Source organism: Limanda limanda, chromosome 13 (assembly GCF_963576545.1).
Source record: "Limanda limanda chromosome 13, fLimLim1.1, whole genome shotgun sequence".
Taxonomy (NCBI): domain Eukaryota; kingdom Metazoa; phylum Chordata; class Actinopteri; order Pleuronectiformes; family Pleuronectidae; genus Limanda; species Limanda limanda.
The window spans coordinates 4,801,220-4,817,076 of record NC_083648.1 but is presented as its reverse complement, the minus strand read 5'-3'; the positions used below and the strand labels follow the sequence as shown (position 1 = coordinate 4,817,076).

At 41.5% G+C, this 15,857-nt stretch overlaps 1 protein-coding gene across 1 annotated transcript in view; it reads right to left on the bottom strand.

Moving 5' to 3' along the window:
• kirrel1b (kirre like nephrin family adhesion molecule 1b) overlaps positions 1-15,857 on the bottom strand; it is a 33,719-nt gene that overhangs the window by 5,260 nt on the left and 12,602 nt on the right. The window contains exons 5-12 of the mRNA XM_061084530.1: positions 14,802-14,952; positions 13,346-13,451; positions 12,773-12,921; positions 12,214-12,341; positions 11,089-11,215; positions 8,343-8,443; positions 3,768-3,984; positions 1,284-1,391 (exon numbers count right to left, since the gene is read on the bottom strand). Of these exons, the coding sequence (XP_060940513.1) occupies positions 1,284-1,391; positions 3,768-3,984; positions 8,343-8,443; positions 11,089-11,215; positions 12,214-12,341; positions 12,773-12,921; positions 13,346-13,451; positions 14,802-14,952 (1,087 nt within the window). The remainder of the gene's footprint in view (positions 1-1,283; positions 1,392-3,767; positions 3,985-8,342; positions 8,444-11,088; positions 11,216-12,213; positions 12,342-12,772; positions 12,922-13,345; positions 13,452-14,801; positions 14,953-15,857) is intronic.

Here is a 15,857-nt window from a genome sequence, read left to right as displayed (position 1 = left end):
GGCTCAATCCGTCTCCCTGTGGTTTGAAGAAGAGGAGGAAGATGAAGATTGTCACACAGATCTTTTGTAAATGAAAAGACTATGAATTGTTTTTCAGTATTTTGTTATAATCTATGGGATTTCAAAATTTCTGACTTAAGTGACTTGTAGAGGAAGTTTCACATGAGTGTGATTGTTTAATCTCTTGAGATATGGTGCCAGATAAAATGAATAAAGAACTGCATTAGGCTCAACGTTCATTTTAGCCATGATTCGTCATCTGGAAGCTGACGGACACGGATGAAAGAGACAAAACGAAGCAGAACCACTGGAAATCTGGGGGCGTTTGAAATGGACGTGTCTCTTTTTGTTTTTCTGTTGCAGCTGCACCAATTCACATGGAGATGCATCAATAAAACTGAAATTCTATGACACAGAAAGACCAAAAAGGCGCATTTCAGGTTCTTTTCCACGATAAACATCACATTGTTGAGTTTAATTCACACATCCTTCACACAGAGCAGTCTGCGTTTGTCAACATGAGCGACTCTCCTCCACAGAAACCTCAAAAGCAAAGATTTCAATCTGCGAAGTCTTGAGCTGCATCATACACGTCAAACGGGAGACTGCTTATCTGGAGCCGCGCCGCGATGTTTGTTTGAGTTTCAATTCCCAAACAATATCTTTTCTGCAGCGGTGTTATCAGCTCTAAACCAGAAAGTATACTCTTATCCCCAGAAACTCCCTCTGGGGAATGTGCCCGTCACCTTCATTGTCTTTCAAACTCTTTATTTGCGACGGAGCGGCTGAAAAATGAAACAACTTGAAGACTCCACTTGTTCTGCGGCGCTCGGGCTTGTGTGCGAGTGTGGTTTGGGATGATAAACACTAATTGGTTTGCCGCAGGCTGTAGAAATAACATATAGGAATTCATAATTTAAACACTCCACCTTTAAATCCTGCTGTTTTTCTGCTCCGTTGTTTTGTATTTTATCTCGTCCGCATATAAAAAGCGAATTTATTTAAGAAAATAATTGCACAATTCCGTAACAGTGATATAAAAACATATTGTAGGCGTTTAAAGACTTTATTATATGAATATTCATTAATCTCATTTGAATAAAATGCTATACGGCTGACATATGTTCCTTTCTCCAAGGAAAGGCAGAATGACAGAGAGTGGATGAAAGGGAAGAGTGACAGACACACAGTGAGAGTGTGTGAGCGTGTACACACACACACACACACACACACACACACACACACACACACACACAGATTGAAGAACCACAGTGTGCACTCACTGCCTTTGCGTTGGCGGTAGAGGAAGAAGGCGAGTGCCAGTAGAAACATAAGCAGCAGAATGGAGGAGCCCACGGTACTGACGGCGATAATTCCCACTGGAACAATATCTGAAACAAACACAGGCAGAAAGAAGGATTCAGGTTGAGGGACAGCTGCTGCCTCATTGTTACACAAACCTGCTCGGGTGTCGTTCAAGCATAAATCCTGTTGTGCCCGGGCTTAATATTGAATCTGTGAGGGCTGGTTGTGTTGATAAATCATGTCTGCACGTCTGATAAGAGGTAAAAACACAGTTGGAATACATGAGGACAAACCCAGGCTCCCTCTCTCTCTCTCTCTCTCTCTCTCTCTCTCTCTCTCTCTCTCTCTGTTAAAGGTATTTCGGTGGATCCTCTGAGGCCGGGTGAAATCTGACAGCTGAAAGAATAAGAGTCAGTTACAACTGACAGAGCATGAACAAAATCGTTTTCTCTGCGTAATGTGACAAAACCAAGCCCTGGAAATAAGATGCAGAACCGTCCTGAATGGACTTACAACGCTGCCTGCTGTTTGTCCCCCAGATGACACCTAACAGTCTTGCTCAGGGGCACTTCAGATCGCAGCATCTCCTCCGGTGATATTGTGGAGTTGTCAAAGCAGACACACACAGTTTTTCTTACATTTTTCATTTGTAATAAAATGGCTTTTATGTGGCTGAACAAACATTTTGAATTTTGAGAAGGTTCATGGTTCGAATCCCATGAATGAGTTTGCATGTTCAAGCTGTGTGCGGATTTTCCTTTGACCCTCACTTAATAAGCAGTGTGGATAATGAATGGATTTAAAAAACCTTTTAAAAACGTTGTTAAAATCCATATGTGCTAGTTGAATATATATAGAGACGTTTTAATTCCATTGATTTGCGACATTGCTACACTTCTTGGCCCATGACTGCTGCAAATTGTGGAAACCCAGTGGCGGATGAAGGATTTTTCTACATCAGGGGCCATCAGGGGGCCACAATTCACACAGAAGGGCCAATTATATGTACGGCACACAATTCCTGATTCAGTTTACTGTGAGTCCTATGGCCACACATCATTGATCATATTTTTTAGATTGTTACAAGCTCATGGTATACTTAAAAAAAACATTGAAACTAGAATATTAACAAATATTTATATGTATTGATGGTATCAGTGCCAGTGACGCCCTGGCCCCGCCCCTGACTCCGCCCCTGTGTGTTCTAGTGTCCTTGTACAGCACAGAATACAACTAAAATAGGGTAATTCTATAAAAGCATTGCTCTGCAGTGCCTCTAGTGGTCAGACTGGACGTGGTAGGGCTTTAAAACAATTAAATTGTATGTATTTCCTAAAAACCTTATCTATGGACCACTCACACATATTTTGGGATTGTCCAATGATGCTTCCTTTCTGCAAGGGGATAAAGAGCGAGATAGATAAAGTTTTGGGAATTAATATACTATTCACCCCAAGTCAGTTTCTTTTCGATCTAACTCCTGAAGGCATGTACACAAGAGACCAAGAGCACTTGTTACATATACTCTTGATGACTGCTAGGAAAATGGTGACAATAAAATGGTTGAATCCACAGCCACCTACAGTGGCACAGTGGAAACAGAAGCTGAGGGAGGTGTATGGAATGGAGGCTTTAACTGCTCAATTACAATTGAGGTCTGATGTTTTTGTGAGGAGGTGGCTACCTATTGCAGGATACCTCTCTAACTGAGGGGAATCCTGTGGTACGATGGAATGTCTTAACTGTCCATTGATTTATTTATTATTTTTCACTAATCAGTCTGTCATATATAATTTGTGATGTTGTCAAGGATTTTTGTGTTTCTCTTCAATAAAGTTCTAAAAAAAAAACCCTTATCTATAATAGTTATCTAACCTGAATTCCTTATACGGTCACTTTTCTTGCTGATGTGCCTCCATCTTAAGTCACCTCTGTGCTTCTTGTGTTTTGTAAGTGCATGTTTTTCACTAAGCTGCCAACATTTCAACTGTGAAACATCAACAGATTTTTCCCCTATGGCCCAAAAAGGCTGAGCTCTCATGGACGACCATCACAGCAGCGATGTCTGTAACGAGGCGGAAAGATCAACAGCGTATTGTGAGTTTTTGCTTTATGAATTATTAATCAGCAGGTTTATGATTGTCATTTGTCTCTGAGCACAGAGAAGCTTTTCTTGCAGGAAAGCAAACATAATGCAAAACAATATGAGGTCTCACAAATCATGAGCCTGCTCAACAACACTAGGGTAACTTTGATTTACTAAAGCCCTAAAGTTTGATACAAAAAACCTGCAGCTAATGTATAAGAGGAGGAACAACTCATAACATATTTGCGATATCTTAACAGTAGGTACATGATTCATTTATGCTTTCTGTTATGAAAGTAGAAAATCAGCTGTATTCACATTAATTGAAATATAATCAACACCCACCAACTCATGTATTTCCCCAGTTCTCTCTTACCCTTCTCCTCCAGGGTGATGATCATGGTGCCGGGTCCGAACGAGTTCCAGGCGGTGCAGTTGTACGGCGAGTGGAAGTCCGACTCCATCACGTTGTTGATGGTGAGCGTGGAGAGGACGGCGCCGCCCTGTGACGGAGGTTTGCTCTGCTCCACCGTGTACCTCTCCATCAGGGTGCCCTTCTCCTTCTCCCACACGTTCTCCTTCCACGCCCAGACCTGGAACACACGTCTTCAATCAGCTTCTAATCATCGACCAGCAGATACAAGGGAAGACGGGACTGTAGACACGCCCGTGTCAGGCTGAGCTACTGCTTATTGTTCCTTTAATTACATTTTAAAACGCAGGAGCTGATAGTTATGGGCCACTGGGGCACATTTCCTACTCGGCTCTCACTTTCATGTTTGATCTTAAAAACCTGTTTCCAAAATAAAGCAGGTGTACTTGACATTAAGATGTTAAGAGGAAACGTTTGGTGCGTCTTTAGAAGACAACATCTGTAAACCTCCTCCCGATAAACGCAGCAGGACGTCCTTCAAGCTGATAGCAGCTCGGTATTAGTGTGATGGAGATGCAATCTGCGATATGTGTAATTTGTTTGATTCTTATCTAAACTCTGCTTTTACTGCTGCAGCCGTCCAATCTCCCCTCAGGGCTCAATAATGCTAATTTCACTTTATCTCGTGTTAAAGAGTGTAAACCACAACAGACCTGGATACAGACTCAATCACACAGACACAAGTTCAGCCAGTGTTAAGAGAAGGTAACGAGACAGAAGTGAGACTCAGCAGAAAATAGATCCTCTATTTGTTTTTGTCCTTGTGTTCAGGCCAAATTTGACATTTCAATGAAGTTTATTCATGGAACACATTTCATACAGGTGTAGTCTCAATGTACTTCAAGAATAAAAGCAAAAGTAGAGAAAGAACATGATTCAAATCACAAGAGATAAGACGGTTTTTATTTATAATAGTCAGAAGGGTTTTAATGTTAAAAAAAGAATAGTACTATTAGCCTTATTCAAACAATATTCAAAAACTAAAATTGAAATGTGTTTATTTTGCTTTTGAAATAACTAATAATCCTGTTGTGGAAAACCTTAACATAAATATCCAGCCAATTGGGACTCAGTGACCATCTTATTATTACATCTATAAAACAATAAGAAGTATAGTAAATTCAATTCTTTGTTTCACTATGATTCAGAGAGAGGAAGCCAACAGGACTTTTTAGTTAATACTCTTTAGTATATTTCACATCAGCTTTGTCAGTCAAGCAAAAATGTGCATTACACTAAAATAATCTGCATAAACCAGGAAGCGTCTGACTTCAGAGATGATTGAAGGCAGACTTAAGATATGAGTGTTTCTGGAAGGTTCACGTTAAACATATAACTTGGTGTCATCAGCATAGAAGTGATGTGAATGCTAATTGAGAAAGCTCACGCCCACCAGCAGATGAAGGACACATATTATTCCTCATTTTGAAATCTTTGTTGTCAAAGAATGAAGCTAATTCATGAAATGATTCTGAGGAGTGGAGCTCAGCTATTGGACAAGAGGATTATTTGGTTTGTCAAGCTGTTCAAAACAGAAAAATTGTATTATTTTACCAATCGTTTATTTGCTTTTGATTTAACAGAAATTAACCGAGTTGTCCTCGGTGCAATGTCATCCATAATTTCTGTCACTGAAATGTAAAAAATTATTAACCACGGAGGTTATCAAATATGGAGCACGATGATATCAAATATACATGGACTCATATGTTGGGCTGATGTACCTTTTAACCTGCTTTTTAAAACAAACCGAAAATGAGAAATGTGATCGAGCCTCAGGGAGAAGAAATAAAAAATAAAAACCCTGAATCTTCTGCTTTTCATTTTCTACTCCAATAATTGACGTTCTTGTGGAATGCATGTTTTTCCTTCTCCACATTCTCAACAATCTCACAATCCTTCCTCTTTTCTTTCTTTATCACTATTTCTCACAATAATTTTTGTCGCTCCACCACTGTGCGGCTTTCGCTGCTTTCTCAATCTGCCGTTGCCTCTTTGAAACACACACAAACGCACACACACACGCGCACACACACGCACAGAATCATACTCCATATTTTATAAGTCCTTGTGTCTCTGCATTAAGCCGAGACTATAATGTCGTATCACATTATACGCTCCGAGCTCTCTGCCAGAGCAGCAGAGGGCTGAAGCTTCCTAAAAGCTCTGATTTCTGTCATGTTGGCTGCAAAATTGGATAATTGACGCTGAAAGGTACAGAATTTTACTCTCCCTCCATCTCTCTGCCGCTCTCATTTCAATCTCTTCTCACCCCCACGCTCTCGCTCACTCGCTCCAGCCTTCAAACTCAAATGTCATTACTGAATTTATTTCCATTTTTCTGCTTCTTTTTGTGATTCGTGAGCATTCTGGTATTTTTTTTGCCTTTTTAAAGGTTTATACTCAAACTGCTTATTTTGTAACTTATACCCGGCGCCGACACTCCACATTAAACTCTAGTTTTATCAAGTGTTGCACTCAGCGACTTCAGCAAAATGCAGGGATGGAAAAAAAAAAAAAACAGCCCAGTTCTGCAGTTGTGGCACGTTCAGCGGGATATTCCATTACAGTTTGCTGGGAAGGCAATCTGCGTGAAAGCTTTCTTTTAAAGAAAAGATGGTTAAACCACTTTGAAAGAGATCACTGAATTGGAAAGGTTTGAGCTGCTGGGTTCAATTTACACTAAAATCAAAATGATCTGGAGGCTCCACTGACTCTCTCCCAGTGACCATAACTCTTAATATCAGTGGTTGTAAAGAATGTTTTGTGTTGAGTTTAATGTGATTATATTGTCTTTCAATTTATTCTAACGCCATATTTAGATTTTCTGTAAAAAAGAAAATGTAGAGTACACTTGGGATTTCCAACCTCCTGCAGAGGAACCTAATAACAGCTCCGTTAAAAAGACAAAGAAACATATCAATGTATTTGTCCTATCATCAGTATATTAATTATCACAATAACCTTAAACTATGCACAAATAGAATCTGTTTGTGAACTCGTCAGACGCTTGAACACAACACGCTGCGTTTGTGACTGCAGGAAAACAAACGACTGTAGCTACTAAACAGAAAACCATTAATGGATCAAAAAAATTAACGAGCTATACCAATTATTTACCAGAGACCTTTTTCACACGGTCTCATTGTCCTGTGTGAACTCACATGTGCAGCCGGGGCTTCCACACGTGGCCCGGCTGTTTTCTTGTGGTGAAATCCTGTTGCAACCATTACATCCCGAGGCTGTTCCATCGTTCAAAGCCATGAGATAAAGGCGAATGAGCGCATCTCGCAACCGTCTAAATGAACTGTGACATGGCTTATGGGCTTAGAGGAGCCGAAGAAGAATAAAAGACATGTCGACTAAATAAAAAATGAATGATGGGAGATATCTGAGAGTTAGGACGGATAGCACTGATGTAATTTTCACCGTTTCATGCCTTTTCTCCCTCTTCATATTTAAAAAGTGCTCACGCTCGACTATCCAAACACCAAACAGTGATGTGTTTTCATCATTTCTCAAATCTCATCTCTTTCCCTCCATTTCCCTGAATTATGTGCAGGGTTCTGTGTGTGTGTCTCCTGTTTCATTTCAGCAGCAGCTGTTTTTGATGAGTCACACTTTTTCCAGCGCGGACAGGGAACACGTCGTTCCCACGAAGCCGCGAAGCAGATAGAGAACAAAGCCACTTGTACCGATTGTCTGGAATATTACACAGGCGGAGAAAAGTGACTGGTATTAACTGACTCGCAGTCGTGAGCCTGTCAACATGCAGGAGACATGGTGAGGATCTGGCCTTTTGTTCCAAAGTTACAGAGAACTGAATAAAGAGATTTAGTAGAATATTGCGATGTCGCTGGTGTGTTCCCCTGTGACCTCTGGTCCATAATAATGCATTTAATTATATATTAATAATAAAAATGACCTTTAACCTTTGAGTTCAAGTTGATGTTTGTTCCAAATCTGTAGAGATTTCTTAAGATATCCTTTGACCTCAGACTAACTTCAACTAAATCTGTCTCGCAACAATAATATGGATATGACATGACGTCACAGTGAATTAGACTTTTTATCTTCAAAACTAATAAGTTAATCCTTATTACTAATACTACACTTATACTACTACTACTACTAATAATAATAATAATAATGATTATAATAAGGTTTTTATTATAAATAAACATGTGAATAATTAAAAAACAAGGTTAAAATCAGGTTAAGAGGAAACATGAGATAAGACCAGACTGACAAAATAAAACCAAATGTGAATTTCTGACATCTGAAGGATATCAGATGTTTTGTGTAATGAACTGATATGAACACGTGTCTTGAGTTATGTGTTGAACATTCTAAGTCTCAGTGAACAGATGGACAAACAGACTTATAGATGAATAGACAGACAAACAACCCAAGGACACGATTCCTCTGTCCTCACTCTGATCAGGATTCAGGCCGATGCGATGTGAGAAGGACCGAGCGCCTCTTACAACAAATCACAGCCTCTGAGTCTGGACTTACGATCTTGTCGGGCGGGGGGGTGCTGGCGATGTAGCACTTGATCTCTCCTCTCTCGCCTCTGACAGAGTACTGCACCGGATCACTGGAGATGATGGGGGGACCTGAGCGAGCGAGACAGGACACCAGGGGCCGAGAGACGTCCGGCACAGAGAGAGAGGGAGGAAAGAAAGACACAGAGATATTTCATTTAGAAAGGTTCACTTCTTATAGGCTGCAGGGGCGTGAGATGGAGGGAGCTTCATCTGCCGGACCCGTCCACGTGATGGAGGGTCCGTTCACCGGCTGTGGGCTACGCGCTTATTCACGCTGAACAGTGAAGAGTCGGAATGTGTCGGAATAAAAACCTTTGGAAGTTTCTCCGGTTTTCTTCTACTTGGATGTAGAGTCAGTTTTACTTTGCACGTTCAATCTGAAGATTAACTTTCACAGGAGGCAGGTTGGATTTATTGACGTGTTCGGAGACACACGTCCGACGAGAAGTTATGATTTATATTCAACACTTAAAACTATGCAGCTACACAAAGGGGGGGTTCGCAGTAAACCCACGAGGAGGCCAAGAGCTGTGATTGGTCAGTTTTCCTTTCAGGACCCTATAAACAGACGGCATTTATTTATAGAACTTCTCTTCCACATGTTCACAGTCACCATGGTGGAACAGCTGTTTCGGGGGTTCAGTAAATTGCCCAACAACTCTTCGCTGTGTTGATTGGACGAATCGGGATCGAACCGCTGACCCTCAGGTTAATGGACGACCCGCTCCACCTCCTGAACCACAGCCACATGATGTCTATTAAACCTCTTTGACACATTAACTGATCAGGTATACGTGGATTTCTTTAAATGCCAGTGGAGGAGTTTGCTGCTCTGTTTTATTTTCCCATGACGCATCATGTGAAAACTGCATTCTCACCTCGCTGCTTTGCCGATTCAGCACTTTCACTCAGGTGTCATGTTTCTGCCGGTTGGAACCGGAGCTGAATGAATCCTGTATCTACTGCATTTGACCAGGGAGTGAATGACGATTATAACCGTTCCAATTGCAGACAGAAGCCAGATGCGATGGTTAGTGTGGTTTTTGACCAGTAGAAAAGGGGCTTTAGTTTCTAATTGGAAATGAAGAGTCAGCCTCCTGTTTTGAAGTCTGTGTTGTGAGGACTCATCCGTCTCCTCAGTCTCCCGTCATAATCACTCTGGCTGCTGACAATAAAGCGTGAGATAACGAGCGGCTGGCAGAGATGGAGCACGGGCTCGTGTTTTTAACTGCAGGCCCGATGATTAATATTGCCACTTGCGTTGCTGCTGCTCATTGTGTTGTGGTAAAAAAATCTGATGTGGATCCATAAATCAAAACCTTTGCATCCGTGGCAGGACAACGGAGAAATCTATCATATCTGATGCGTCGCAGCATCCAGTAACTTCCCTTTGATTGAGGATAAACGGCTCCATAAAAATCGATGCAACGCGGTTTGCAGTCGCTCGTGAGAACGAATAAAAATAATCTGGTTTGTGAACGAGAGGTCGTGCAGTAGCAGTCGGCGTCGGTTGGTTTTCAGCACTTGATATTTTGCGAAGGAGGACGTGCCGATGGGTTTCGTCCTCCCTGGTTCCACCGGGCACTTTGTCAGCGGCAGGAAAGATTTAAGGCGCATTTGAACTTCTCATCATTGTGTTCTTGGTGAATCAGTTTTGATTTATTAAGCTGTTGCTGCTCTCTCTTGGCTTCCGGCCGGTTTTAAATTATCTGCTGGGGCGAACAAAGCCGGGTCAACATGATTTTAGTTCTATTATCTGCTCTGTGGCTTCAGCTGTCAGAGGGATACAGAGACACGAGCAGGGCCAGGAAACAAAAACATAAAACATAAAGCTGGATCTGATATTCCTGCTCCATATTCTGAAGGGTGTTTGCTGTGCACACATCAGCTCCATGTGTTTTTGCAGAGTGAGTGACTTGCTCGGGAATTTGGGGAATTTTGAAAAAAATTAATAAATACGCAAATTAAAGACTGAGCAATAAAAACATAATTCAAAACTCTATTTTAAAGATGTATGGAACGTTGAGTTTCAAGCCTCCACTGGTCATCCTTCCATCACATGCACAGATAACTCCCAGCATCCTTCACTCTACAGCAGGGCTAGTGAGGCCTGCTGTAGAGTGAAGGACTAGTCAGGTAAGTTTCCATGATATTATTGGGGAAAATATATTAGCATGCTGATTGAGGATTGTTCATCTAGCCTATTTCCATTAATTTATCCATCAATTATAAAATATTTTTACAGACGATTCCAATTGTTTGGCTAACTATTTATATCTCTGGCATTGCATTAGTGTTTTTTTTACAAACTTTTTTCTCATCTTATTCTACAGAACAATGCCACGTGCACTATCTCATGTGTGGAGACATTTCACCTCATCCAATGTAGAAGGAAAGGCTGTGTACATTTGCAAATACTGTGCAAAGACCTATGTTAAGAATGACACAACGATGCAGAAGCACATAGTCAAGTGCCCAAAGTTTCCTCAGGGCTCAAATCAGCCTATGACACAACAAAATGTTTATATTTATGTCTGTATATGACAAGGTAAATAAAGTTAGTATAAATTATCCACAACATTTCCAGTTTATTCCCGTTAATTCCCGTCAATTCCCGTATATTCCCGTTTATTCCCGTTAATTCCCGTTAATTCCCATGGAAAGTTTCCAACTTTGAATATTCCCGGAATTTTGCAACCCTACTTGTGACTGACCGTTGACGGTGAGCGTCACCTCCGTCTCTCCGACTCCGATCCGGGGCACGATGGCCTTGCAGACGTATTGACCTGCGTCCGTCTGGCTCACGGACTTCAGGTACAGCTGGTTGTTGTTGCTCAGCACCTGGACACAGGAATTACACGGATGCTTAAAGAGCAGGGTGGTGGATTTGTGGAGGTGGAGAGCAGAGACAGACAGGAGGAGATGCTAATAAGAGAGAGAGAGAGGGAGGGAGATCCATATTTAATTCATAAAACATGTTGATTTACTCAGCAAGGCTCCATTAGATTTTTTCCTTTTTTTCCCAGAGCTTTTCTTAACTTGTTAGACATGAATTAAAGATTTAAGATATGAAGACGGAGTCTCCTACTAACCGTCTGCTTTACAGCTGAGCAAACATTTATGAAGCCTGGCTCTGAGACATTAATATGGGCTGGGATTCTGGGTTTTCTGGAGGATTTGACGATAGACTTTTGTTGCGTTTGTAAAAAAAAATCAATGACTTATTTTGTGTGTGAAGCCGAACAGATAGAAAATCAGCTGTGACAGGTGTCGATTTACATGATAGAAATGAGGGCTGGGCAGTGAACGATAACATATTCATATCACGATAAATGTCAAATTATTATTTCCCAAATTTAGAGACTATTTTTTGAGAAGGTTGTGGGTTTAACATTTTCTTTAAAGGCAGAGAATGAAACCTTTTCATAAGTATGAGGTGTGTTATCCCTCCTCACTGTGTTTACACAACACAAAAGCAATATGTTGATTAACATCTGACTTTTGTTTCATTGCAATGGATGAAAATAACATTGACATTGTTTTATTGCCGAGCTGTGATAGGAATATGGATTCTTCAGATAACTTTTCCAATTATTTTAATGGTTTTTCGAGGAGAAGACAGGTTGAATAAGTGAATAACAATGAGGGAACAATGAGGGAGAAAAGTCTGGACATGATGGATGCCTCCTCTGTGATTAATAAAGTAATGTTTCTCTAACACCACCAAGTGAAAACCACTTTCTCTAACATCCAGTATACATTTAAACATTTGGTATTGCAGGGATATCAGTGTGGTGCCATAAGGTTAACGTTGAAAGGGTTGTTCTTTCTTATCTTACCATGCTGGAGCCCTTCTTGGTCCAGGTGAGGGTGAGAGGAGGGTTTCCAGACCACTTACAGTTCAGGGTCACGTCAGAGTCCACGTCCACTGTCACCGGCCGCGGCTCCACCACCAGAATTGGGCCAACTGACAAAAGAAGACCCTTAGTTAGACTTAGTGATCAGACTGTGGCTACAAATCTGAAGTTGCACAGGAAAAAAGAGTTTCATACTTTCATAAAGCATAAGCAAAATATATCAAATTTACCCCCAAATTTCCTTTAAAACATGTCATTCATCTGTAATTCTATATAAACCAAACCAAAACTAAAGTTCTCAATATTTTTGCAATTGAATATTATCACTTGCAGGTGAATTACATGCACTGTTAATATATGTTCAGTCACTATACTTATTAACTTTACTAAATTATTTACTTTAACATTTTTCATTTGTTTAGCTGAATATAAATCAATGTAACTGAACTGCGAATGTATTCTGCACTTGAAAATGCGTCATAATGCGAGTGTGAACGATGGATCTTCAGACAGATCTCAGGTCAGTTTCCCCTCCACTCACAGTGCACGTCCACCAGGATGCTGACGTTGGTGCTGCCCACGGCGTTGAACACCTGACAGGACACGGGCTCGGTGAAGAAGGAGTGATCTGCTGTGGTGACGAACACGCTCTCCCGGGCGCCATCCAGCAGCACGCCCCCTTTAGCCCACCTGACGCAGGACACACATGGGACAGGTGTCATCCACAGTGACATCACAGAGAGCATCATTGAGAATCAAAGATAGTTTCCATTACTAGAAAACTGAACGTACATTTTTTGTGCCTTGATGCCAAAACCTTCAATAAATGCGAGTTAAAGAAATAATTTAAACCATATTCCCTTCATACTGTTTCCTGCCAGAACTCAAAATCATATATTGCTCCATATTATAGACCACATTGCACATCTGCCATTAGATGGCATTTTAATGCACAGTCAATCGGCTCAGTGGCTCCGTGCCTGGCAGCGCTCCCACCCCGGGACCCTGAGCTGGAGCCTCAGACCTCAGCTCACAACCAGCGTTTCACAGCCTCACTGCTCCAACAACAACACGTCAGAGAACCTGGGTCAGGGTCGGGGTCACATGTTCGTACCTGAAGCCCATGATGGGGGGGTTGGCGGTGGCCTGGCAGGTGAAGGTGACTCTCTCTCCCTCCAGGACGGAGCGAGGCTCGATGGACAGCGTCACCGTGGGCGGATCTGCTCAGAAGGAGACGCTGATTCAAGGGGCAACTCCAAGTAAAGGGAATTACGGCCACTGACAAGCAGCGTGAGGTTTGATTTCTCACATTAATAAGTCACGCGAACTGTAAATATCACAGTCAAATCTGGTTCTAAGCTGTGGTAGAAAAAATACACGAATCAGCTTCATCCTTATTTCTCCAGGGACGAGAATTTAATTATTTAAACATTGGCCTCAAAATAAATTTCAACTCAAGTCAGATTTGGAAGGGGTAGAGAGGGTGTCGTGTATTCACTAGAGTTAATGATTTTAGCATGTGTTTAAATACAATGACAGGCTGATATATATGATGCTTATCTTTGTGACTCTCAGACATTCCCAGAGAATCCTCCAGATCTTTATTCAAGGAGTTCTGTCCCTCTTTGGAAAGACCTTTTACCTAGGGAATGACCTCTGACCAGCAAATGGATGGAGGTGAAGGGAAGGTCCTTGACCAATGCATTTTCATCTTCATGTGCAAAACAACTCCTTATTTAGTCTGAAGACCCTGTTGTGTGATGTCATGTTATCTCTAGGTTTGGGGTCCCACCTCCCACCTATAAAACGTCTTGCCCTGCAGGGAGAAGACAGACTTCACCGTTTGGCTGTGTGATTTCTCCAAGTCTCTAGAGCTTGTCCTGACCTGTACTACTTTTGTGTAATAAACATCATTATACTTGTAAATACTGGGTCCGCGTTCCTTTCCTTCATCATCAACTTCTACAACAACACGGCGACCTCTCGGCCGACCAGAATATACGTCACTTATCTTTGTGACTCTCAGACATTCCCAGAGAATCCTCCAGATGTTTATTCAAGGAGGTCTGTCCCTCTTTGGAAAGACCTTTTACCTAGGGAATGACCTCTGACCAGCAAATGGATGGGGGTAAAGGGAAGGTCCTTGACCAATGCATTTTCATCTTCATGTGCAAAACAACTCCTTATTTAGTCTGAAGACCCTGTTGTGTGATGTCATGTTATCTCTAGGTTTGGGGTCCCACCTCCCACCTATAAAACTTCTTGCCCTGCAGGGAGAAGACAGACTTCACCGTTTGGCCTGGGTGATTTCTCCAAGTCTCTAGAGCTCGTCCTGACCTGAACTACTTTTGTGTAATAAACATCATTATACTTGTAAATACTGGGTCCGCGTTCCTTTCCTTCATCATCAAGCTTCTACAACCACATCAACCTCTCGGCCGACCAGAATACACTTCGAGGGGTAAAAAAAAAGCTGTAAATTAATGTTTATAAGTCAACAAGTGCTGGGGCATTTAAATAAATATATAACCTGCACCTTTACATCTTCAGAGAGAGAGAGTGAAACCTACGGTGGACGTTGAGGGCGACGGTGGCTCGTTTGCCCATGGGCACGGCCGGGTTGCTGGCCACGCAGGTGAAGTTGCTGCCGCTGTCAGTGTCGGACGGCATGAGGGGCAGGTAGCTCCTGGTGGTCACCCGCTTCCTGTCCGGCAGCACTTCCTGTTCCACACAGAACAGAGAAGGAGAGGATTTAAGGAGGGAAGCCAGTAGAAAGATCAAAGAAGAAGAGGAGGAGCACGACGGAGAGGAAGGATATAAAAAAAGGAAGGAACAGGAAATGTCATGGGAGAAGACGCGGAGGAGAAAAAAAGAAGAGACATAGGAGAGTTATTTTAGAGTCAGGAAAAATGTTTAATAGCAGAAAATGGAAATAGAAATTACAATGTGGAGGTAGACGTGGAATAAACAACACGGGTGTTAGAGAATATGGGTTTTGAAGGGAATGAGATTCAAAAATAAAAAGATGCAGCAGACAAGAAATTCATGTTCTTGTTCTGTCCTGAAAATAAAACTGTTCAAATTGCTTTTTCTAATTAATGCAAGCAGATCAGTTTTATAGAGATGTTGGGTTAGATTTTCAAATCAGAGACGAATACTCACGGAAATAAAAAATGAATACAGAATACAGGAATTACCGCGAAGCTGAAATGTTCCATTAACTAATAAGCTGTATTTTACGCTGCTTGTCCCATTATTATATTGTTGTAAATCTGATGAACTTGATTTGTTTGGACACAAGAAGCTTTTCGGCCTCTGGGATTAACATTGTTCAACCATTTGAGAAATTATATCGATTAAATGCTTTTTTAATTCGGAAGATAATCTACGGGTGAAAACAATTATGGAAAAATAATCCTCAATTTGCTGCCATCGAAGATAAATCATTCAAATGAAATGAATTATTTGGATTGAGGAGGTATGTGGTGTTTTGCAGTGCAGCTACAAAATCTGTCCAGAAAGTGTGTTGAGGCTCCGTTGTGGTGGAGAATGCGTGGTCATCAACGTGGGTAACATAAGTGCAGCATGTAAAATGTATGAGCATGTGTGTGTGTCTGTGTGTGTGT